The sequence below is a fragment of the Dipodomys ordii genome, unplaced genomic scaffold (genome assembly GCF_000151885.1).
Source record: "Dipodomys ordii isolate 6190 unplaced genomic scaffold, Dord_2.0 Scaffold58, whole genome shotgun sequence".
NCBI classification, from domain to species: domain Eukaryota; kingdom Metazoa; phylum Chordata; class Mammalia; order Rodentia; family Heteromyidae; genus Dipodomys; species Dipodomys ordii.
The window spans coordinates 5,803,104-5,827,811 of NW_012267274.1; the positions used below are offsets into that span (position 1 = coordinate 5,803,104).

The window sequence follows — 24,708 nt, forward strand, 5'->3', positions numbered from 1 at the left end:
ACTAACTAGCAAAATGCCAGGCTGGAGGTGTGGTTCATGTGGTAGAGTGCCAGGAGTGAGCAAGAAAGCCAAATAAGAGCATGAGGCCCCACATTCAAGCCCCATATCAGTAACAAAGAGAAAAAGAAAATATGCTAAAGGGTAGAAGCTAGACACGAGAGTATACACTGCTACAACCTCATCCATAAAATGCCCAGAATAGGAAAACCTATAGAGACAGAAAGTAGATTATTAGTTGTTTTGGGCTAGAAAGATAAGAAAGTAGCTAAAAGAGCCAAGACTTCTTTTTGAGGTAATAAAAACACTCTAAAGTTAGGGGCTAGTAAGGTGGCTCAGTGGTAGAGTGCTTGCCTTGCATGCCTGAGGCCCTGGGTTCGATTCCTCAGCACTACTTAATGGTAGAGCACTAGCCTTGAGCTGAAGAACTGAGGGACAGAGCCCAGGCCCAAAGTTCAGGCCCCACGACTGGCAAAAAACAAACAAACAAAAAAACCACTCTAGGGGGGAGAGGGGGTAAAAAAAAATACTCTAAAGTTAATTGATGGAAAGGGTTTGTGTGTATACAAATATATGCCCCAACTGTGTGGATTACAGGGAATGTGAATTATTTATCTATAAGCTTTTTTAAACAAACGTTTAGTGGGAACCGATAAAGCAAACACTGATCAACTGACAAAGTTGGCAGGACAGAGGGCATTCCACATCCACGGGGAAAGGCGGACTATGAAAGGTGCTGTCACGCGTGCTCATCCACGGGGAAGCAAATTAAATCCCTGCCTCACACCACACACACGTCAAATTCACAAGAGCAACACTTAAAAATCCTCTGAAGGAGGGGCTGGGAAGGTGGCTCAGTGGTAGAGCGCTTGCCTTGCATGCCAGAGGCCCTGGTTCGATTCCTCAGCACCACATGAGGCAGCCCGCTGGATGAGCACACAAAGACATGGGAGGGTCTGTGTCCACACGGTGCTCCACCCTCCTGGGAAGTGGGGTGCACAGAGCAGCACCCCAGCTTTCCTTAGGCCTGGGGACCAGAGCCAGTGACAGGACAGGTCTGGAAGGCTTCTGGAAGGTGACCACTGGTGGGAGCTGGCCTCCGGTCTTGGGGCCTCCATGCTGGAGATGCTCCGGCACGGGCTCTGGTTCTCTACCGGGCACCACACCCTGGCTCTGATGGGGGTGGGTAGGTGGCCTGTGGACCTTGAGGAGCAGCTGAGCCAAACCCAAATGGCTTACTGGAGTCCGGGTGGCCTGCTCCCCCTCCCTCCCCAGCACGGCCCTGCGGTCTCGGGAGCTCAGAGCCCAGGGCTGACCTCACACCCAGGCTGAGAGGAGCGAGCCTCGGTTGGACCAGGGCCGTGGCAGCCGGAGGGACATTCTGAGCAAATGTCTAAGTGGGGGGGAGGCCAGGGAGGCGAGGTGTGGGCACGTGTGCACACGCTCGTGTGCATGCTTACGTGAGAACAGGGTGTGCGGAACCCAGCACTGCTTCCTGTGGGAGGAGACGGGACCCACGGAGGCGTTCTGAGGGGAGGAAGGCAGGGCCAGGCCGGCCACCTGGGTCACCTGCAGGGGGACCCCTACCGGGCCTGCTCGCCTGCTCCAGGGCCCCAGACACCCCCAGGCCCCCATGGCCGGAGGCAGGTCCTGTGGGGAGTCCAGTGACGGTTTACAGAGCGAATTAACTTTTCCTCTGGGCCGATAAAAGCGCAGGGTGGGCTCCTTCTAGGGGACATCTTGCTGGAAGACAAGGTTCGCTGGGGGACAAGCCCGTGCGTGGGCTGGCATGGGGGGCACTCGGCCCCCAGGAGCCTTGTCTCGGTTCAGGAGACACAGCTCCGGCTGGCTGTGCTGGTCAGGAGCAAGGGGCCAGACAGCCCCCCAGAGCCTCCCCCGGAAGAGACCCGCTGTCCAGCAGGCATGGCCCCCATCTGGCCTCCACTTCCTGGCCTCTTCCCAAGGCTGTGAGGGAGGCTGCTGAGGGTGGGGGCTGACTGTGGACTCCGTGTTGTGCTTTGGCTGCGCAGGGCTCCGTACCGGCCTCCTACGGGCTTGGAGAGATTAAGCAAAGCAGCCTGCCGCCAGGCAGCAGTCACACACTGCTCACTGCTCAGTCCGTGAAGCCCGGGCTGCCCCTGCTTTGTCTCCCTGGCAGGCTGCTGGGGGAGGGGCGGGAGTCCGGGCTGGCCACGCCCCCTGGGCACCGGCAGGTGGACTTGGTGCGGTCTGGGGTTTAGAAGCGCACCTGGGTACAGGCCGGCAGGGAAGAGGCGGGGTCTGGGGGGAGGAAGGGCCAGAGCGGTGGGGGGAGGGGGTGTCATACAAGTCCCAGGACAGGCCCTCCACTGGTGCCCTGGCCTCGGCACAGCGCTCACCCTCCGCCTGTTCCCGACCCCTGTGCAAGAAGGACACTGTGTGTGCGCGTGTGCAGTGAGACTAGAGGCTCCCCCCCCACCCCACAGGCCTGCGGGTCTGGGGCGAGGTGCAGATCAGGGCCTGGGGGACAGATGTGAGGGGTTCTGCAGGCAGGACCCGGGCTCAGGGGCTGTCTGGCCCTCTGCTCCCCGCTCCTCCCAGTCCTCACACAGCGCGGAGCGGGGAAGGCAGGCCTGCGGGGACACGCGGTGGAGGCCTGGCCCGCCGCTGCCCGCCCCCCCCATCCTGCCTCCCCGCGCACACTAGCTCTTTATGTTCTGCTGCCTTTCTTTAAGCGTGTTTCTGGGAAAGCTACCTTTGCACCCGTGCTGCCAGGCAGTTTTTTATTATTTTTTCCATACTTGTGCATGCCACTGGGCGGGAAACGCGGCATGGAGTCCCCTCAGCGGCTAATCATCACACGGGGTGACTGAGAAAACCAGGCCTGAGGTTCCAGACAAGGTGGAGGTGGTCCCTCAGGACAGCACATGCTCCTTCAGTCCGGCCTTTGCTCCCTGAACCACATCCTAGGGCGGAGTCCCGAGCGCTCGCACACGAAGGCCCTGGCCCTGCCGGCCACGCACCGCACCAGCCCAGCGCCCACGCCCGCCTGCAAGCCCGCCTGCTTCCTGGGCCTGTTTCATTGGCTCTTGTGTTCATCTGCATGCACGGGCCTCTGGGACTCGGGGTACAAAGGGCACAGACCCCGCTGGGGACACAGGTGGAACAGGGGATGGGGCGGTGGGGATGGGAGTGGGGCGAGGCCAGACTGGGCTAGGGACCGAAGGAGTCACATGCCCAGAGCTAGCCGAAGAAGACTGCCTCCCTTCTAAGGAGGCTAAGGTACCACAAAAGGAGCCCCCGGCACCCGGGGAGAGGCCAGGAAGTGGCTGAGGGAAGTCTCTAGAAAGTCAGGCCTGGCCACATCCTCAGCAAGGCCTGCCCCCTCTACACAGAACAGTGTGTGGGGGGGGGTTCCATGGGAAGGCCCCCAGGATCATGCCAAAGCCCTGACCAAGGCTTGGTGTGAAGACACACTGTGCCTGGCTACATGTGGTGTGCCCTTGTGCTCGGCCATGGCTGGGCATTATTGACGGGTGTCTATCGGAGCTGTGGGGCCCTGGTCAGCAAAGCATCAGAAATATGCCACTCTAGCTGGGCACTGGTGGCTCACGCCTCTAGTTCTTGGTACTCAGGAGGCTGAGATCTGAGGGTTGAGGTTTGAAGCCAGCCTGGTCAGGAAAGTCCATGAGACTCTTATCTCCAATGAGCCACCAGAAAACCAGAAGTGGTGCTGTGGCTCAAAGTGGTTAAGCGCTAGCTTTGAGTGAAAAAGCTCAGGGGCAGCGCCCAGGCCCTGAGTTCAAGCCCCACAACCCTTGTTATAGGTGTCCACGAGGGGTGTCCACTATAGACTCCCTATTTTTCTCTTCATAAACGCTCCATACTTGGGGGTGAGCAGATGCTGTAAGGCTACTCAAGTATTTCATTTCTGCAAATTAAATGTCCCAAGGGCTCTATGACGAAGCTGCAGGGTCTAGGACGGGCGGGTGGCGGGAAGGCAGGAGGCAGCAGTCAGAGACAGGTGGCTGGGTTTAGCGCTCTATGTGGGAGAGGTCCCGGGAAAGGGGAGAGGCTGCAGGCCCAGCCCAAGTCCAGGACACCCAACACACAGGCTGAGCCCCACAGGGAGGCTGAGGGAGCGGAACGCCCCGCTGGCTGTGAGGGGCCCCAGGTGAAGGGGAGAATGGGGGGTCCTGTGTAGCTCAAGACCCTGGCCTGCCCCCACTCCAAGCTGTCCTGCTGTCCCACACATCCCCAGGGCCATCCCGGGCGCCCAGGGAGGGCTACTGCCTTTCAGGGCCGACACTCTCAGGACGTTGGTGTCCCTGGGAACCTGGCGGCCCCTGTGCTGTAGCTTGAGCGTCCAGCACTTGTGCACACGGACCACCTCGAGGAGGTGAAGCCAGGCTGTGCAGGAAGGCCTGGGGGTCCAAGCTCCCTGGCTGAGGATGGGCCCCGCACTTGGCCTGGGGGCACCTGCTGCGGGTGCTTCTGCTCCCCCAACCCAGCAGAGCGGCCCCTCCGTGCTGGCTGCTAGTGCGCTCCCCACGTGCTGAGAGCCAGATGACAAGCACAACTTCCTGCTCTGTGCGTCTCAGCTGCCCGCCTGTCGCACTTCACGTGTATGCATGCAGACAACGCGTGTTGTGGGGAGCAGCCAGTGTTTGGCCTCCTGTCCCCCTAGGCTGGAAGGGCGTGGCCACACACACGGTTCCCACGGACTGGGTGCCAGGGCCTAAGCCGGGCATGCTCACCGGGGGAGACACAGAGCAGCTCGGGGCTCCGGAGTCCCAGGCACTGGAGGCTGTGAAGATGGCTCTGAATTTCCCAGGTACCTCAGGCAAACTGGGGCCGGCCGGGTCTGCACAACAGCTGTGCTGGCCCAGGACCTGGAGCTCAAGCTGCCAAACGCTCACTCTGGGGATGGGGCTCAGGGATCAGTGGGGCAGGGGCAGCGGGGCCCCGGGGCGCTCTGTGGGAGGGTAATGGGCCTCCCTTGCTAAGCCAAAGGATGGGCCCAGCGGGAACGCACATGCCCAAAAGGCACAAGTCCCTTAGTTTAAGGCAGCACTGCTAAAAACCAAATGAGCAACACTGAAAAAACGTAAGGCGTAAGCTCCCCGCTCCCAGTGGTCCTGCAACCCTACCTCAGGAGACTTATGTTTCCACAAGTAATCAAAGAGGTAGATAAAAATATGTCATAGGGAAATTCAGGGAAAAGCTGGTGTGTTGTTAACAGAACATGTACCGATGCTGGTTCCCTGGTTGGGAGCAAGACACTACAGCACACAGACCGAGCCACAAGCTGACAACGAGGCAGAGGAATGCTCGCTGCCTCCATATCTTTTCTGTCAATGTAAAGTTACTCCAAAACAAAGGCTTCGCCGAGTGTGGTGGCACATGCCTGCGATTCCAGCAGTCAGGAAGCCGAGGAAGAAGGACCATGGGGCCAGGGCGAAAATGAACAAATGCTTCAGACCCACTGGAGAAATACACAAAGCACAAAGGGCTGGTGCATGGTTTGAGTGGTATAACACCCGCCTAGCAAGCATGAGGCTTTAAGTTCAAAGCCCAGTACACACACACACACACACACACACACACACACACACACGCGCGCACACAATCACAGTGGGCAAATACAGTCATAATGTTCAATGTACACAGGCGAAAAATGGATGCAGGTAACTTGAGGAGCCAGATGGGGTTGGGAGAAGTGGAAGAGAGCAATGGAGGAGTGGTATTGATCAAGACGCACTGCACTCATAAACTGAGCTGTTGAGTTGAAAACCGCTTTGTACCACTAAAGACAATAAAAAGACATTCACCATGTTGTCCACTGACGGATACAGATGTTACACTCCATAAACACTTAAATGTGGATAAAACTTGTTTGCAAGTTAGGACACCCATTCACTCAACTCCGTGGCTCCCTGGTCTTGGGGGCCTCACCCTGTGACTGAGCAGGTGCCAGCCAGCTGGCCGCTCCAGACCGCTTGCAAGGGCAGACAGGCCAGCCTGGTCCTTGCGATTCCCCCAGGAATCTCAAGCTGAGCCTCTCAGCATCGTGTGTGTGTGTGTGTGTGTGTGTGTGTGTGTGTGTGTGTGTGACATGAGATGTGGGCATTCCCGGGCACGGGCACAGCGCCCCCCCCCCAGTCCTGTTTGCCTTTTCCTTTGGCTTGGAAGCAATGGCTCTCCCAGCTCTGCCCTCAGACCTTCCACCACCGAGGTGAACGCGGCCGGGACAGCAGGGGCTGTAGGCCCTGTGGCCTGCGCTGCAGTTCCCGGGGGCAGACTGGCCTGCAGGCCATCCCTCCAGGGCGGACCTGCAACATGGCCGTGTTGAGGCCCCTGAGAAGGCTTCAGTCTTCCACGGGCTCAACCCTGAGCTGTGACCGAAACTCAGGAGAGAAAGCCACATTCTGCAAGCCCCTAGGCCGCTCGGCTATCTCCTGTGCCAGTCTGTAGGCAGAGCCCTGGGGAGAGGACAGCCGTACTCCAGGTGGAGCCCGCCCACAGGAGGGTGCTGACCCACTCATGCACGTGTGAGGAGGGCGCAGATGTGAGGGCCATCAGGTCTGCTTGGAACAGGGCACCCTGCGCCCTCCCCCGTCCCTCTGTTGGCCCTGCCCGGGACAGCTGCTCTCCTCCAGTGGACGCCCACTGGAGGCTCCCCGGACTCAGAGGAAGGGCTGAGCACAGACTCATGGCAGACGAACCCAGCCTGGGCTCCCGGGTCCGCTCCCGGGTCCCCGGCTCCTGCTGCCACTTCATTAGTCTGCACCTCGGAGCAGTGGAAAGGTCGCCAGCAGCAGGACTGTTGTGTACACAAATACTGAGCCAGGGGAGCGGTGTACGGTGGCCGGCGGGAGTCCGGACACAGGGTGACCGCTCACAGGCTCTTGCCGCACTGGCTGCTTTCCATGGTGTCAGCTACCACAGGCTATGGCGGAACAGAGCTGGGAAGAGATTGGCACAACCGATTCCTACGAACGGTGCCAGGCCAGCCCTGTACCACTCACCCACACGCAGCTTGGGGCAGGCAGGGCTGAGCTTGGGAGGGAAAGTGGGCAGAAGCTACAGTGAAGTACCCCCCCTTCCAGCTCAGTGACCCCAGGGGACAAGGGTGCTCCATGCGCCCAACGGTGTCAGCCAGCGATGATAACCAGGCTCCTATCAGCAGAGGTAAGCCAAGAATCTGGAGGGTGAATAACGTCACAGGCAGCCTCCAGGGCCTGGCCCCTCAGGGTGAGAGGAGAAGGTGCAGCCAGGAAGCCAGGCCCGGCTGGGAACCATGGGGCCCAGCCACACCTGTCCCTGGCCTCTCCCAGAGAGACGCACACACCGCAGGGCATGGCAACTGCCCACAACAAACACGGTGCAGCCGCCATGCGAGGCTCTGTGGGCCACCCAGGGCAGGACAAGCCATCACCCAGGCCCTCTGAGGACGGCAGGGGGCGCTCTCAGCCCCGTGCCTGGGTTTCTGCTGCTCCGGGATGAGGCAAGTGAGGAAAGTCCCTCTACTCCTTTACTCCTGCAGGGCCACCCCCTCCCCCGCTGAAATCTGATCCAGGGACTCAAGCTGGCAGCCACCTTCTCAGCTCTGACGCCGGCCTCCTCAGCTGTCTCCCAATGACCTTGAGCAAGGCCAAAATGCCCGCCCTGTGCCCTCAGGGGTCTGGCTTCTTCCTGCCCAGACCTGGACGTGCCAACAAGCGATGCCGGAAAGGACCTTGAAGTTCTTGGATGATAGCAGCCATGCAGCAGACTTGGTGGGGGCTGTTTCTTCCTGCTTAGCCACTGAGCACTGGGCCTACTCTTTTTGTTTCTTTTCATTTTTGACATTGGGTCAAATTGTGAAGCCCAGGCTGTCTTGGAACTTGCCCAAGGTGATCTTAAACTTGTTATCCTCTGTCTCAACCTTCTGAGCGTGGCGATTACAAGTGTGTGCTACTGTGCTACTGCGTCCTTCCTAACACTGTCCCTGAAGGACACGGGGTCAGGCAGAAAACTCTGGCTGGAGAGCTATTAGCTTTAAAAGGTGGAAGCTGGTCGGGCCTCGGGCTGGGGCCTGGGACCCACAGTTCAGCGAGGGTGGGAGCCCGTTGCTTTGGCCATCCCGGAGGCCCGCCCAGACGCCCGAGCACCGTCAGGGCTGCCTGAGCAGCTGGGGCACAGAAGCGTTCAGAGTCCTGGATGAGCTCAGCGAGCTCAAACACACCCACCTCAGAGGGGCCCACCCAGCTGTGAGACACCCCTCGGAGTGTCCTCTGCTCCTCTTTGCTCTTCAGGCCCCTCTCCCTGCCAGCCTGGGGTGTGGACCCCACGCTGCGTGCAGTCACTAAGGCCTCTCTCTGAGGCAGGGTCCAGTCACACCTGTTTGTTCAGAAATTTCTGGCTGGAGCACCAAGGGCCACTGGGCTCTCAAGGCCTATAGTTCGTTTGTGCCGGTGCAGGGCCTAGAACTCAGGGCTTCGTGTTCTCTTCTGGCTTTTGTGGTCAAGGGTGACACTCCACTACTTTGAACCACACCTCCATGTCTGGCTTTTGGCTGGTTCATTGGAGATAAAAGTCTCATGAACTCTTCTGCCCCGGCTGACTGAATCAGGACCCTCAGATCTCAGCCTCCTGAATGGCTTGGCCCAGGGAGTCTAGTCTTCATTGGTAACTTTTTCACTTCCAGCCTTCGGTCCCTGTCGGTCTCACCAACAGGCTGAGCGAGAACGCTGAGCTGTGAGTGGACATGCTTTCCCATGCGCCTCTCGCAGAGCGCGGGCGGGCGCCGCGTGCCGAGGGCAGCGCGTTAGCAGCCGGGGGAAAGCTGCCTCAGCTCCATCTAGACTTGCTTGCTCAGACCCGGGCACCTAGACTGCGAGGGAAAAACAAAACAGCCAGGAGACTGTAAGTGGGTGCTGGGCCTGCCTGCCACCCCGCAAGTCCTCTGGAAGGCTGCGCTTCTGTCTGGACGTAGCACACGCATGCGCGCGTGAGAGAGCCTGGCCCCAGGGGCACCTGGGCACGGAGGCTCCCGGGACCATGTGGTGGGCTGTGCGGGGCAACGCGGGCCAGTGCCCTCCGCGAGCGGCTCAGGCATCAACGAGGGGCCCTTTTCAAAACCGTAACTAAGGCAGAAAGGGTTGGTGGTGCGGCTCAAGTGATGGTGCATCCGCCGGGTCACTGCCAGGCCTGGAGTTCAACCCCCAAAATAACACCCCCACATGACGAGGAAAGATCAAACAGGTGAAATGCAGCTACTCAGGGGAGCCCAGGCAGCGCAGGACTGCGGTCCCCGGCAACGGAGACCCCAGCGAGGCCACTCCGACCTCGGTGGGACCCCTGCTCGTCCTGGGTGGGAGGAGGGGGTAGTGGGCACGCCCAGGTGCAGCCAAGCAGGCTGGGGGGAGCTCATTTGCTCCCACACTTGAGCAGGACTTTAGACTTCTCCCGTTCAGGGCTTTTTCCTCTTTCTCCTAAACATGCCTTTGTCACATTGATATCTGTGGGGCCAGAAGATTAGCTTAAAGAACAGGACTCGGCTTCCCACAGCTGGCCCCTTCAGCTGGGGGTCCACCTGGGGTGGGTAACAGTAGGCATCGACTCCTCCCTGTGGAGGGGCCCCCAGGGCCCCGGATGGAGAATAAAGGAGCTCAGGTCCGTGCTCAGTATCAGTGCTGAAGTTTCAGACACAGGGATGGCCAGAGATCACAAGGGTTTTGTAAACGTTAATGACGGTCGCCTTAATTAGCGCCAAACCCACTGGTCTACGGATTATATTAGGTTTATAAGTGTAATTACCCTACTAGGCATAAGGATTACAATGCTTCAATGAAACCCCAGACAGCATATAAATTAGCAAAGGGCAATCCGGAGTGTTTAGGGTCGGGTGGGCAACATGCTGGCTCTTTAGAGCCACACCCTGCGGCTGAGCCCTGGGGGCCATGGGGAATTTGGAGGGAATAGGGAAGGGGGGTGTGTGTATCTCTGTTAGTGTAGGCCAGCTGGTCATTCCCTGGTCCCTGGGTCCTCAACTCTCATGGGCCTTCCACAGCCCCATTCTGCCACCAGCAGCATACCATGTCACCCAGCCTCCTCCTCACCACATTGCAACTACACTTTACCTAAAAACCGATACCAAAAGTATCTTGGGCAAAGAGGCAGACGGAGGGGGATGGGCAGACCCTCCTCTATCAGCTCCCGCGGTGTGAGGTGCGAAGACGACCCTGCGCACCCAAGCCCGCACGCCTGTACACATCCACCCATACTTGCACACGCCCACACCCAGTCCCTGTCCCAGGGCCTCTGGGCCAGGTCAGTGGGGGGGGGGGGGCAGGCTCCAATGATGAGCTCTAGTCTGAGGAGGGCCGGCCTGGGGACATCAGAACTGTTGGAGCCCAAGGTGGGCCCCCGGCAGGTCCCAGGTCAAAGGCAGACGCCTGAGTCTGGTGCTCCGCAGTACAGACCTCCGAGTCTCAGCCCCGCTGGTCTCCAGGAATGGAAACTCACGGTAGTCGCAGGGGTGCCTCTGCCCAGGCGGCCATCAGCCTGGCCTTCCAGGGAGGTCTGGTGGCCAGGCCGTCAGCCTGCCGTCTGCGATGGCCCTGACACAGCCGCTCTACTTGCCACAGGTGCCTCTATCTGCCCCTTGCCTCATGGGTCAGGACCCCCAGCTGCCTGCCCTGCGCCCCCATCCACGCGTGCTGTCAGAGGAAGGGACAGGTGAGAATCACTGGCCTTGGCTCTGCGCCTCCCACCCTGGACGTGGGTTAATGGAATCCATGCACCCACAGGTCAGGCGAGAAGGCCGCCTTTCCCTGGAGTGAGAATCGGGATGAATGGACGTGGGTGTGCGGTGTGCGTGGGGGACAGGTCCCCCGGACGCCAGGGCACACGGCAGAGTTCAGGGAAGGGAAGGGCACGGATACCAGATCTGGAAGGCTGGAGGCTTTCTGGGATGACTCAGGCCAGCACCTCTCATTTCTCCAACTCACCTAAATTCCCCCAGAAAGAGGCCCTGAATAGCCCCTGCCCCGTCTCTGGTCCCGTGAGACCTGGCTAGAAATAAGTCAATCCTGCTACCTTTTCATTAGAGACCGTCACACAATCCCTTGAGACCCTACCTGAAGGAAGCTCGCCCTTCCTCTGCCACATCCCGCCACCAGGGGGCGCCGAGGAGCCGAGCTGGTTAGCAGCTCTGGCTTCAGCCAGAGCTGGGCCAGAACCACGGGAGGCTTTGCTCCTCTACACCATGGGGTGGAGGAAAGTACGGACCCCCCCCCCCCCCGGCCTCAAGCCAAGCGAGGCTCTGAGCTGCAGAGGGTCTGTGACACTTGGTTCTCCAAGCCTGCCCGTGGGCTGGGTGGCAGTATCCCTGTCCAGGGATACTCACGATGGGCAAGATGAGCCCAGCAGGCTTTTGTTTTGTACTTTTCTTCAGTGCTGGGAATCGAACCTAGGGCCTCACATATGCTAGGCAAGCCCTCTGCCTCTGAGCTGCTTTCTACAAGATGGGCTACTCATAGGCAGGCCTTCTATTCTTGGCTAGCCTCTCTAATGAACAGATTGAGGCTGTGGGGGGCGGGGTGTCCCCATGGCCTGGGGCAGGGGTGGGGGCCTTCTCTTTAGATGCCATCTCTTGGCGGGGGGGGGAGGCGGGAGGGGGCGGGGGATTGGAGAGGAGAGAAGAGGGGGGGGGGGTGGAGGGCATCAGGAAGCTTCTGGATCATGGTGTGCACAAAAGGCTCTGGACCTGGCAGTGAGGCCAAGGAGACACCACTCAGCCTTCCAGGGGGCTGATGTAGCCCCTCCCTGTTGTACAATTGGCTCCAGGCTGAGTCTGCACACTGCCTGCTCTCTAAGCCCTGATTCATGCTGCCACCTGGAGCTCCAGCCCTGGGGCTACCACACAGGGCCCCAGCACACTCAGCGTCTCACAGGGCACCCCGGATACCAGGGCACCTCAAGGCAATGGGGTCCCAGGACCTCACATGGAAGCCAGGAGGCCTGGAACTGGCAGGGAAACTGAGTCAGAATAACAGAGCAGGAGCTGCAAGCAGGAGCTGTAGAGTTACTTGGAGTCCAGGGCCTGTTAGGTTGTTACTGCCTAGAGCCAATGCTCAAATGCTTTACTTAAATCCCAGAGGCAACTATACCTTAGGATTGTTGTATAAAAAGAGGAAAAAAAATGCTCGCACATTTCCTGGCACATTGTGAGGAGCAGATTCTTCTAGAAAGATGGCTATGTTATTACTAGAGCCACCCGGTAGAGACAGCGCCACAGTCCCTGTGGCAGCCCCTGGCTGGGCACTGTCCCTCCCCTCAGCGGCCTATAGCCTGCCAAGAGCCATTGTTTAAACCCGCCCTCCCATCCACACCTCCCGGGCCTCGGTGGCGACGGCTGGGATTTCTTTTAAATAGTTCAGGTTCTCAGAGGTCTTCTGCCAACTGGGGGCCCATCTGGCTTCTTGCCTTTAGGGGTCTCTTCCAAGAGGTATCCCCCGTTCCCTCAAGCCCTGTAGCCCCTGGCCCTGTATGCCCCTGGGCACCCCAGCTCATGGACCCCCTCAAGGAGATTCTACTTTGGGATGCAGAGTAGGGGTGGTGTCCACCTGCTCACAGCAGGAGTGGGGGGCTCTCCCGGGCCTGCAGGAGCCAGGACACAGGCCCAGCCCCGATCTGCCCCAGTGAGAGCCGTCTGGGTTGGCCTCCGAGGGACGAGTTTATTTTAAACTATTTCACATGGAAACACTGAAGCTTCCTCTTCGCTGGAGGCTTCCAAGTAAGTTAACCCCTTCTTCTCCCAGCTTCTGTCCTGCCAGAACTAAACAAGGACTGCCTTCTCCACACTGCCTAGATCCTGCCAGGCCTCCAGAAACTGTTTCCCTGGGAGCCACAAGGCCCCTGGGTGGAACATTCTGGAACAAGCCAAAGGACAGGCCCACGCTCATTTGACTATGTGGTGTGGCTGGAGCTGGAGGCGGCGGGTGGGGGGGTGGAAGGAGGCAGCAGTCCCCACCCCAGCCTGCTGGCCTGTCTCCCCCTCTGTAACCGGGCAGATCACTGCTTCCTGAATCTCCCCCTTCCTCCCTTCCCCCACCCCGCAGCCATCTTTCCAGGAACTGGGAAGAGACAAAAGAGCTGCTCTGGATGAATTAGGGGCCCAGGTCCAGAAGTCTCACCATTGTCTTCTCAGTTCCCTGAAGGACTGAGCATCCCACGGGATGAGGCGCCTGCGCACGGAGTATTTTTTCCCGAGTCAAGACCAGGAGAGATCTGAACTAGCAGACACGGGGATGGAGGTGATCAGTGCTCATTGTGGGCTCACTTCATCTGTAACCTACCCGGCCTTGAGAGCTCGACCAGCCAGCTGCCCCTGTTCTGCCCAGTACGAGTCTGATATGGGAGACTAAAAACTAAGGGGAAAGCCAGATCCCAAAGTTGGACCCAGGCGGGTCCAGCACTGGGGATATGGGGATGTGGCTGTGAGTGCTCGTGAGTGCCCCCTGGAGTCTGACCTGTGTGCCCACCACAGTACTGGGGCAGCCAGCTGCTCCCTGGACCTGGTGCACAGCACCCTCTAGTGGGGTGAGCAGGAGGCAGCATGAGGGAAAGGAAAGTGGTCTAGAGAGCCCACAAGAGGCAGCCAAGCCCGGCTGGAGATGCAGGCCAACGAGGGGAGAGGAGACGAGGGACCACAGGGAACCGTGCAGAAGGCAGAGGGAAGGTGAGTCCTGGAGGAGCCGACCCCGCTCGGCACTGCCCTCCACATCAGAGGTGTACTCTCAGATGGCCCGGCCAGGCTGGCTGGTGTGGGCTAGCCTTCTGCCAGGTGAGCCTGGACTCAGCCGCCGGATCACCCCTGTGCAGCTGGAGGACACCGGGGGCACACTGCCAACCATCCTCCGCCCTTGGACGGGTGCCTTGGGGCTGTCATCCACTTGTCCCACAGGGGCAGCTGGGGTCCTCGCCAGACACCAAAATGAAGCCCCATCCTCACGTAGCCCTGGAGGGTGTAGTGAACACCCCTCCTTCCTTCCAAAGCCACAGAAATGAGTCCTCTGTCCCGAGAGTGGAGCCCTACCCTGAGCCCCTACAGTGACCCCCACAGAGGAGGGGGCGAGCGGCTGGGCGGGACTGTCCCCTGCAGGGGGGGCCTGTGTCCAGTGAGGGGGGGCTTGGGCTGCAGCAGGGAGCTGCTGTCTGGGGGGGTGGAGACACCCCAGGACGCAGGGACACCCAGAACACCTGGGTCTTCCCCCATCACCAGCAGACACCTGTGCTCCTCGGCTCACCGCTGGAGCCGTGCTCCTCGCCTCGCGAGCAGTGCACAGCCAGGACCAGAGGAGCAGGTGGGTGGCAGCGTGGGTAGACTCAGCCCTGTCAGCTAGAGTGGCCCAACGCTTATGGCCCTGCCTGTCGGGGCTCGTCTGCTGTGTCTGCAAATGGGAGGTGACTTAAGGTCTCCTCTGGGACTTGGGAATCCATCTCCCCACCTTTCAGTGGCCATCAGGGCCAGGGCTAGCATGGGACCTGAGGGGCACCGCACACAGCGGCCAGCAGGTGTCAGCACAGAGGCTGACTCTGAGCCTTTACTTAGTTCCAGCCAGTGGGGGAGGGAGGGGTTTCCCCAGCAGGAGGCCCGCCAACCTCTGGGGTGGGCTCCAGGGGTGGGGACTCGCACCTGTCCAGGCAGCCCGTTCTATTTGGGGCAACTCTGACACATCTCTGTGGGCACATTTTCGTTCGAGGTGAAGCAAGGTCCTGTCTGGACCTTTACAGATAGGGAGCAAATGAACGGGCAGAAGCTGACGGCCGGGGCCAGAGCTCCGTCTGCCTCTGGATGGTAAAACGTGACACAGGCCCTTGCACACAACGTGCACCTGTGGGAAGAGGCAGAATCCAGGGAGGGTCCCAGTGGGCATGCGTCAAAAACATGGTCCACTGCTGACTGACAGGGAGCCCTCAGCACCCCTGCTGCATTCTGCCTGCACGCCACCAGCCCAGCCTTCTGCCACCCAGGGCCGGGCCACTGTTAAGTGCTCAGGAGATACATGTGACGGGGACAGTAGGGTCTGCTGTGGCTTGAACGACCCTGCAAAACCCACGGTGAAACTTCTTGCCACAAGTTGACAGTATTGAGAGGTGGAACCCGAGCCTGGCATGGGTGGCTCATGCCTGTAATCCTAGCTACTCAGGAGGCTGAGATCTGAGGATCACAATTTGAAACCAGTTCAGGCAGGCAAATCTGTAAGACTCTCATTAACTCCAATTAACTTCTATAAGGCCAAAAGTGGAGCTATGGCTCGAGTGAAAAAGCTAAGGGACAGGGGCTGGGAAGGTGGCTCAGTGGTAGAGCACTTGCCTTGCATGCAGGAGGCCCTGGGTTCGATTCCTCAGCACCACATAAACAGGTAAGGCCAGAAATGGTGCTGTGGCTCAAGTGGTAGAGCACTAGCCTTGAGCTGAAGAGCTGAGGGACAGCGCCCAGGTCCTGAGTTCAGGCCCCATGACTGATCAAAAAAAGAAAAAAAAAAAGCTAAGGAACAGCACTCAGGTCCTGAGTTCAAGCCCTAGTGCGCACGTGTGTGCGCACGCACACACACACACACACACACACACACACACACACACACACACACAGACTTGAGGTTCTGGTACGTCCCAGTGGCTCGGCCATTTGCCAACTGGGTGAACCTGGATGAGAATTCTACTATCTTTGGGCCTCAGTTTCCCTGTGTGGGTCCCTCTTTCACTCTCTTCTCCACAGAGGTGCGCCACGCACAGCCCCGCGGCTCCCAGGGCTTTAGAAACTTCCAGTCCCCACTCCAGTCTGCCCCATGCGGTGACACCTTTGTTCTCGGGGGTGCTGGAAAAGAGCAGCAGTAAGGACAGATTTGGGGGTGCACCCTGCCCCTGAGGCTCGCCCCCCCCCCCAGCATCATGGGCCATGTTCCCAGCCGTGGCGCAGCAGCGGGGCTCAGGCCTGGGAGGGCTGGGGGAAGGGGAATCCCACAGAGCCTCGTAGCCAAGGTTCATGTTGGGGCAGAGAACATTCCAGGCAGGTGGCCAGCCCAGGCCCCGCAGCCCCTGGTGCGGCATCGCCTTTCTTCTTGGCAGGCGGCCCGGCCGGAGTGCCCGCTGTGCCCAGCATTCCCGCCCTGCGGGCAGACACCACCACAATGCAGCCTTCCGAGCTGTCACCTGTTTCGGCCCCAGGAGACCCTCAGGTGGGGACATGGGGGCCAAACGAGCCACCCTGAGGCCTGCCCAGGGTCGGAGACCCCAGAGCCAGGCCTTGTGTGAGTCCAGCTCTGAGGGAGCTGAGCTCAGGGTGCTGTGTGTGCGGGGGGCGAGGCCGGGAGTGAGGGGCTGCGTGGCCCATGAGCCCCGGCTCCCACGGCGAGGCGGGTCCTCCCCACGCTCCGTGAGATGGGGCTCCCCGGGGCGTGCTCAGGGTGCCGCGGCCAGGCGGAGGAGGGGCCGAGGTCACAGGTGACAGCACTGCACTGGGCGGAGGTCTCGCGAGGCTCCTCCCGCCCCTCACTGGTGCAGGGCGGGGGGGGGGGGGAAGAAGAGCAGCGGGCCTACAGCCCATTGAGTGACTCATGGAATGTTCCAGCAAGGCTGGTGGGATGGGAGGCTCAGCTGACCCTTCCTCCGGCCCCATCTAACCTCTCCACAGCGCCTCGCCTGGGCCCCCCAGGGCTGGGGCTGGAAGCTGCCTACACAGGTCCTCCCTGGTGGGCCAAGCTCCAGGCCTCATGGTCTCATGCTGAAGCCACCTCCCCAGCTCTCTCTGGGACCCCGTGGCTAGCTAGACACCAACAACCTGCAGCCTCCCCCAGCGGCCCCAAAGGTGTCTCCGTGGGGGGCGAAGCTCCGCCCCACTGCTTGTCCAGACTTGAAAACCTTGCCCTCCTTGTCCTGGACCTTGGTTAGGGACCAAGTACAACCATGAGATCAGGTACCAGGAAGTGCCACTGTCGTAATTCCATAGTAATTCACCATACCAGCCAATCAGAGGGCAGGAATGCTCACCTCACCAGCCAATCAGAAGGCAGAAACACTCAGCTGCTGAGGGGGCCCTCACAGCTCCATTCTGAGGAGGCCGGGATGGGCGGGCAGGGGGAGGCTCTGTCCTGGGCCCCACTAAACCTCCCGCACCCACAGGCCCCACTGACCACGGCACCTCTGTGACCTGAGGCCATCCCAGCCTCCCAGGATCCTCGGAGCTCCTAACGAGGCCCAAGTCCAGGTAGCCTGGCCTTCCAGGTACAGACAAGGCCGAGACCTCCCCGGCAAGGCTGTTAGCTGGGAAGAGCAGGGTCCCTCTACAGAATGGCTAAGTGGTGACCGGGACGTGAGCGACACAGGGACTGGTCCCTGGGAAGAGTGACCTCTCTGGTGTCCCACCATCAAGGTGAACCGTTGAACCTGCAACCCATGATCCAGCAATGCTACGGGCACGCCTGCCCCCAAGACCACAGCCCAGGAAGATCGGCCCGGCTGGGACCCTCCCAAATGTCCCCTCCAAGGGATGAGGAGAGGCACAACCAGGCCAGGAAGAACACCGGGAGGGCCGGGCACCAGTGGCTCACGCCTGTCTGCAATCAGGAGGCGGCAATATAGAGGACCGTGGCTCGAAGTCAGCCCAAGCAGAAAAGTCCATGAGACCCCATCTCCAAAATAACTGGCAAAAAGCTAGGCTGGAGGTGTGGTACAAGCGGTCGAATATCAGCCAGAACAAGCAGACCTGGGTTCAAACCCTCATATCAGAAAAAAGAAAGAAAAGAAAAAGAGCAGCAGCAGGAGGGTGAGCAGCTGCAGACGATGCTGGCCATGCAGATCGCGGCGCAGCCCAGCAGCGGCCGGTCCCGAGGAGGAGCTCCGATCACACCAGGGGCTCACGGGGCTGGCCGCGGGCTGCCAGTGTCCTGCTTCCCAACTGCGGGCATCTGTCTCATTAGTCATTAAGCTATATGTTCAGACTTTACTGACATCATAATTTAACGGCTAATCGTATGCTATACAATTCTGCCACAATAACGAGAACATGGCAGAAAGCAGACTAGTGCTGGGGGAAAGGAGGACTTCAGTATTGATGACGGCAGGGTTTCTTTTGGTGACAGTGTTACGAGATGGATTGTGATAAAGGCTATATTTCTAAACACACACTCACACGCACACACTCCACTGAATTCACACCTGCAATCCTAGCTACTCAGGAGGCTGAGATCTGAAGATCATGGTCTGATGCTGGTCTAGGCAGGAATAAGGATAAGACTCTATCTCCAATTAGCCACCAACAAAACCAGAAGTGGAGGTGTGGCTCAGGTGGTACAGTACCAATCTTGAACAGAAAAGCAAAGCCTGAGTTCAAGCCCCAGTAGAAGCAATAGAAAAACAGGGACAGAGGCAAGGCCTGGCCATGCTGGCGACTGCTCCTACCCCACAGGGGGCGGGGAGCTCTCCCGCAGGGCCACGCGCCCCTTCTTGTTCTTGCACAGGAAAAGGAGGCCTGGCCCTGACATAAGGCTGGACTGGCAGATCTGCTGTGACATACCTGACCACGGGGTCAGCGCTGCCAGTGGAGAAAAGCAGCGGCCAGGCGCCCACTGGGAGGCAGCCTCGCTCCGGTGCAGGCCCTCCAAACCTGACAGGGTGTGGGGTCACGGGGTCCCCACCAGCCAGTGTGGGGGAGCAGCTACCCGGCCTTCGATACCATGTCTGACAGCATGCCCAGAGTACCCAGTGTGTCAGGAGCAGAGCAGGTGGGAAGACCACCAGGCCCTTACCTGGGCTATTAAACCACGGTATGCATTTCCCTCATCTGCATTTCTCTGTCCACAGCTCCAAGGCCACCTGTGGGCAGGGTGATGTATCCTGACACCTGTCCCGTTGCTCTCCCCACTTGAAGAGGGGGTCTCCAATGTAGCCAGGCGCCCACTGGCTTGGCCAGCCACACATCACAGGGAGCTCTATACGGAACTTCCCCAAACCAACCCCGCCCCCAGCACCGCCAGGCTCGGCACACTGCCCCTCTGGCGGCCAGCCTGCCAGTGGCAGGCCCCTCTGAGCGTCGAGGGTGCCATCTGCAGGGAGAAGGGGGAAGTGCAAGAGCAGCACTATACCAGCCACAGGGGCCAGCGGTTTTCAAATAGCTCCGTTCACAGACAAGTACCATCAACAGGCAAATCAACATAAAACACCCATCTTTTCACCCAGCAGCCACTATAGAAAGTCACTACTGAGCTAGGAGACAATCTGTTCTTGCTCGGTCTGCCACTCATCCCTCCATCACGTTCCAGCTGTATTTCAAGCACTCCGGGGCCACCTGCAGCTCGTGGCTCCCGGGTTCTGCCCAGTGCTCCCACCCTTCGACCCCCGGGCATGGCTCTGTCCTGATCTTTCCGTCCCTCTGTCTGCAGGTTGATGAAGGAGGTAGATCTCTACCTATACATGAAGAGAATCAAGAGGGGCCAGGCCCCACCCTCTCAAACCAAGGCGAGGTGACAGTTCCTAGGAGCCAGACAGGCAGCCCTGGTCATCAGCTGAGGGCTGGTTGAGTGCCAGGCACATGCAGCATGCCATTGGTCATGCCATAAAACAGTGTGCAAGAAAAAGGAACACACACACACACACACACACACACACACACACACACCAAGTGGGTCTATGTATACCTGGAAGGATCTGGTAAACTGTGGATGGCTATCTCTTCAGGGGTAAACCACCTGTGGATATTTAAACCTTCTTTGATTCACTAGTGTGTGCGCTGCTGGGGCTCGAGCCCAGGCGCTGTGCGCGGCAGGCTGGTGCTCTGCCACTAGGCTGTGCCCTTGCTCCGTGTACACTTTTAAATGGCAGGCAGGTACCCGGAACTTGGTGGTGGGGAGTGCGCACAGCCCCCCTGCGCCTCCTCCTCCTTTGTGGGCCTCCCTCCAGTGAAGGGACCTTCTGCAGGGCCTGGGCAGCCCCTGGCTCCAGCCTGCAATGAAGCAGACACACTCTGCACAGGGCTGTCTGGCTTGGTTGGGCCAGAAAGACCCCAACTGAGGGCAGAGTTAATCAAGAAAGACAGCGTGGTTTCTCCCAACAATCCCGAAGCTGCCTGTGTTCCAAGCGGTATTCCTCAGCTTCACCTTAAAAAAACTTTTTTTTTTTTTGTCGGTCGTGGGGCCTGAACTCTGGGCCTGGGCGCTGTTCCTCAGCTCTTCAGCTCAAGGCCAGCACTCCACCACTTGAGCCACAGCACCACTTCTGGTTTTCTGAGTGATTTATTGGAGATAGGCCAGACACAAAAGCTCCCGGTGCGTTGGAGGCCCGGCCTCCAGAAGAGCCCGGGAGGCATCACCTCCCCCTCCTGTACAACACCCGTGCGGGGTTTCTATCTGAGCGGCAGGCAGACCCCGCCAGGCCCGGCCGGGCCGGGAGGCTGGGCATGGGGTTGCCTCTCTCCCTCACGCCCTTGGCCACACCTGAGCACTGGAACCCAGGGACTCCTTGAGGGAAGAGAGAAGGTGTGTGTTCCAGGTACAGCGGGGTTTGTGGGGTGGGGGGGCTTCTCCCCTGGGAGGATCGGGGAAGGAGCTGGGCGGAGACTTCCAGAAGCACAGTGTTCCTCCCCGCCTGGTGTTCACACGTGCTCCTCAGCCAGGAGACACCTCACAGCTGCTGCCTGGGGTCCCCGTGTCTTACCCACATCTCTCCAGCATCGCCAGCACTGTCCTTTCCCTGAATGGCCACACTCTGGTGTCTACAGCACTGTCAAGGACAGTGACCCGGGCCTGGTCACCACAGGGCATCTCCACGTGCTGCCGGCGGCCAGCTCACACCCAGGAGGACCCAGCACGAGAAAGCATGCTTTTCCTGAGAGCCCACCTGCCATTTCTAAGTTCTCCGCTCCTCACAGACGAGGGGCGAAAGGACAAAGAGCGAGGAGCTGAGGCCACCCACTACACCTCTGCCTCAGCGAGGCTCCCACACCGCCTGAGGGAGGGGACAGACGCAGCCCGCCCGCATGGCGGGGGGGGGGTGCGGGGGGCAGCACCTGGAACAGAGCCTTTATCTCTGCACCTCATACCTACCAGGATCTGTTTCCACAGCCAGAGCCTGCCTGGGCAAGCTAGCGGCCGGTGGCTCACGCCTGTAATCCCAGATACTCAGAAGGCTCAGATCTGAGGACGAGACTCAAAACCAGCCAGGCAGACAAATCTGAGAGTCTTTATCTCCAGTTAAATAGTGAGTTTTTGTTTTGTTTTGTTTCCAGTCCAGGCTTGAACTCAGGCCCTGGGCACTGACCCTGAACTTTCTGCTCAAGGCTAGTACTCTACCACTTGAGCCACAGCAGCACTTCCAGCTCTTTCTGGGTACGTGGTACTCAGGAATCGAACCTAGGGCTTCACGCATGCTAGGCCAGCACTGTACCATGAAACCACATTCCCAGCCCCCAAAAAGTGGTTTTTTTTTTTTTAAAGCCAGAAGTGGAAGTGTGGCTCAAGTGACCATCCATGCAATGCCCATCCACGAGGAACGAAAAGCCCGCTAAAGCCCTCTTTGTTTCAGAGAACAGAGCAAAAGGAGATGCTTCAGCCCAGGAGCTAGAGGAGAGGAGGCAGGGGACGTGAGGCACGCACCTGAATTTCCCCGTCCGCACCTGCAGCGCTCTCATCCCACACCGCTGCGCGCCGCCGACGTCGCCCACAATATCGTCCCCGATCATGATGGCCTGTCACGGGAGTGAAATACGCCCCAATTGATGTCAGGAAAATTTTATTCCTGTGCTCCTTCATCTTTTTTGACATAATAAACTGCTTGATTTGATGTTTAACACCACCATTGTACAAATTAAACAAGATAATATTGTCACCGTATCGATTAAAAGTCAACGCACCTTGAATATACCTCCTGCTGCCCCCACGGGCCGTGGCTCTGAACGGTATCTATTTGTGCACTTTGAAATCAATCGGCAGGTGCCAGAGTGATTTGGTGCCCCAAGGGTGCGCGGGGCTGCTGACGCTGCCTCTGCACGGTACCAACTGTGCTCTCCGTGGACCCTAAGATCTGAGAACAGGCAGCCAGCCCTCGGCTCCCTGGGAACTAAGTAAATCCCTGGCGAATCTTTCTAGCCTATGGCGTGGATGCTTTCAATAGTAAAAGTACTGCCGATTGCCAGGTGCTGGTGGCTCATACCTGTCATCCTAGCTACTCAGGAGGCTGAGATCTGAGGATCGCAGTTCAAAGCCAGCCCAGGCAGAAAGTCTGTGAGACTTTCATCTCCAATCAATGACCAAAGAGTCAGAAGTGGAGCTATGCCTAGAAGTGGTAGGGCCGTAGCCCTGCACAAAAGCCCAGGCCCCAAGTTCAATCCCCATGACTGATAAAAATTAAAAACAAAAAACACTGCATACAGCCTATCAAATACAAAATATAACAACAAAAATGGTGTGTGTGTGCATGTGCACGTGTGCGCGCGCACGCGCGCGCGCACACACACACACACACACACAGAGGAAACTTCATATGCAGCCTCTGGGACAGACTCTTCCACTGAAACAAGCCTCAACCCCAGTGTTGCTGTATTTAGAGGCAGAGCCTCTAGGAAGGCAATTAAGACTACAGGACGTAGTGGCTCACGCCTGTAATCCAAGCTACTCAGGAGGCTGAAAGCTGAGGATCATGCAGAAAAATCAGCGAGACTCTTATCTCCAATTAATCAGCAAAAAGCTGCAAGTTGAGCTGTGGTTCCGGTAGTAGAAAGCCAGCCTTGAGCAATAGCTAAGTGCCAAGTGAGAGTTTGCGACCCTGTGTTCAAGCCCCAGTACTGGCATTAAAAAAGGCCCTAGGAGGCCACAGAGCCTCCAGAGCCTCGGAAGGGACACGGAAGCAAGGCCGCGGGAGGACACAGCAGGAGGGCGGGACATGGTGTGGGTGTGTCTCCAGAGGGCTCAAGCTGGACGCGGGGCGGGCAGCGTGGTGGTGGGACCTTTAAGGGGAGGAGCCTAGCGGGGGTGTCATGAGCCCCACGTGGAAGGGAGTGGACTGAGAGTCAGGTTAGAACGGCGGCCCTGTGCCTGGCCTCTGCTTGCTGTGGTTTCCTGTTGGCTTCTCTCCATGTGGTGATGCAACCAAGCCCCACCACAGCCTGAGCGGTGGGCACACCCAACCTTGGGCTTTCAGTCTCCACACAAACTCCTAATAAACTGGGCTAAAGAATCTTTTTTTCTTTATAAAGCACCCAGTGCCAGGCATTCTGTTACAGTCACACAACATGAACTAAGATGACCACCATCTTGGACCATTTGCTTTGAAACAATCTCGCCTGGAACTTGTGACCCTCCTGCCTCAGTCCCCTCACTCATCCTGACAGCCGCCACTTTGGAAGTCTGGCCGGTAAGCCAGGAAGGGCTCCCCAACTCAGAAACTGGATTCCCTGATACCCTAGATTTCCAGCCTCAGAATTTTGGGCAAGTAAAGCTCTGTTATTTAGATGATCACCAGCCTGAGCTGTCTTCGCTGGTTCTGTGGCATGTGACCTGGCCTTCCGGATCTCATCTTTACTGCAGAAGTGATCACTGGAGCCTCTGCGTGGAATCTCTGTAGTTTTAGTGCAAACCAGGCACCAGGGCACAGAATTAATGACAGGGCTTCCAAAGAAAGAAATGTAAAAGGAAGGACAGACACGTGAAAGAAAGCCTGCAGCAAACCCAGCGGGCTGCTGGTTGGAGAGGTGTGTGCACAGAAGGGAGGGGGCGCTTACCCCCCCGCCCCTCCCCACCCCACCCCCGCTCCTGACTCAATGCAGGTGACACCCCCAGCATTGCTGTCATGCATCACATTACAACAGGCTCCCTTCTTTCCTGGAGAAAGGCAGGCGGTGGGACGGGGCCTCAGGGGAACGGGGTGGACTGTGTTCCGAGACACTGCACGGCAACCAGCGGACTTATGTCACCCATGTGGGTAGGGACTATGACAGGCCACGCCCGTGATGCTGGCACTTTGCCATTTGTGGGTCTCTTTTGCCCAATTAATATTATTGATTACATTGACTCATACCTCCCTATATAAATTCATGTTGCTGGTTGTTTTTTGCCATACTGAGGTCTGAACTCCGGGCCGCCACGCACCTGGTGTTTTTGCTTTAATTATTGGTTGGATAGAGGCTGGCCTTGAACTGCAATCCTCCTCCTTAGGCCTCCTCCCTAGCTGAGACCACAGCATAAGCTCTAGTGCCTGGCCATATATACACATAGATAAAACACACACACTTTTTTTTTCTTTTCATCAGTCCTGGGCTTGATTCAGGGCTTGGGTGCTGACTCTGAGTTTCTTTTTGCGCAAGGCTAGTGCTCAAACCACTTGAGCCATAGCTTCATTTCTTCATTTCTGGCTTTTTTTTTTTTTTTTTTGCAGTTTAGTGGAAATAAGTCTCACAGACTCTCCTGCCCGGGCTGGCTTCAAACTGTAGTCCTCAGATCTCAGACTCCTGAGCAGCTAGGATTACAGGCATGAGCTACCAGCACCCGACAAATACATTTATTTTTAAAGAAAAAGAAAAAACAAACAAACCCAAGTTCTCTCATTCCCACACAGGAGAATCAGAGTAAACCCTCTGAAACATTTCTAGAAGGTTTTGCCAGTGGAAGGACTGCTCGGAGATAAACCGTGTAAGGCAGGAATGGCCCTGGGCAGGAAGGAGGCCCGGGCCAGGTGGGTCTCCTGATACTCGAG

At 58.3% G+C, this 24,708-nt stretch overlaps 1 protein-coding gene across 1 annotated transcript in view; it reads right to left on the minus strand.

Moving 5' to 3' along the window:
- The window catches only part of Lhpp (phospholysine phosphohistidine inorganic pyrophosphate phosphatase), a 61,945-nt gene that overhangs the window by 9,949 nt on the left and 27,288 nt on the right, over positions 1 to 24,708 (minus strand). Inside the window, exon 6 of the mRNA XM_013021908.1 lies at positions 21,615 to 21,706. Within this exon, the coding sequence (XP_012877362.1) occupies positions 21,615 to 21,706 (92 nt within the window). The remainder of the gene's footprint in view (positions 1 to 21,614; positions 21,707 to 24,708) is intronic.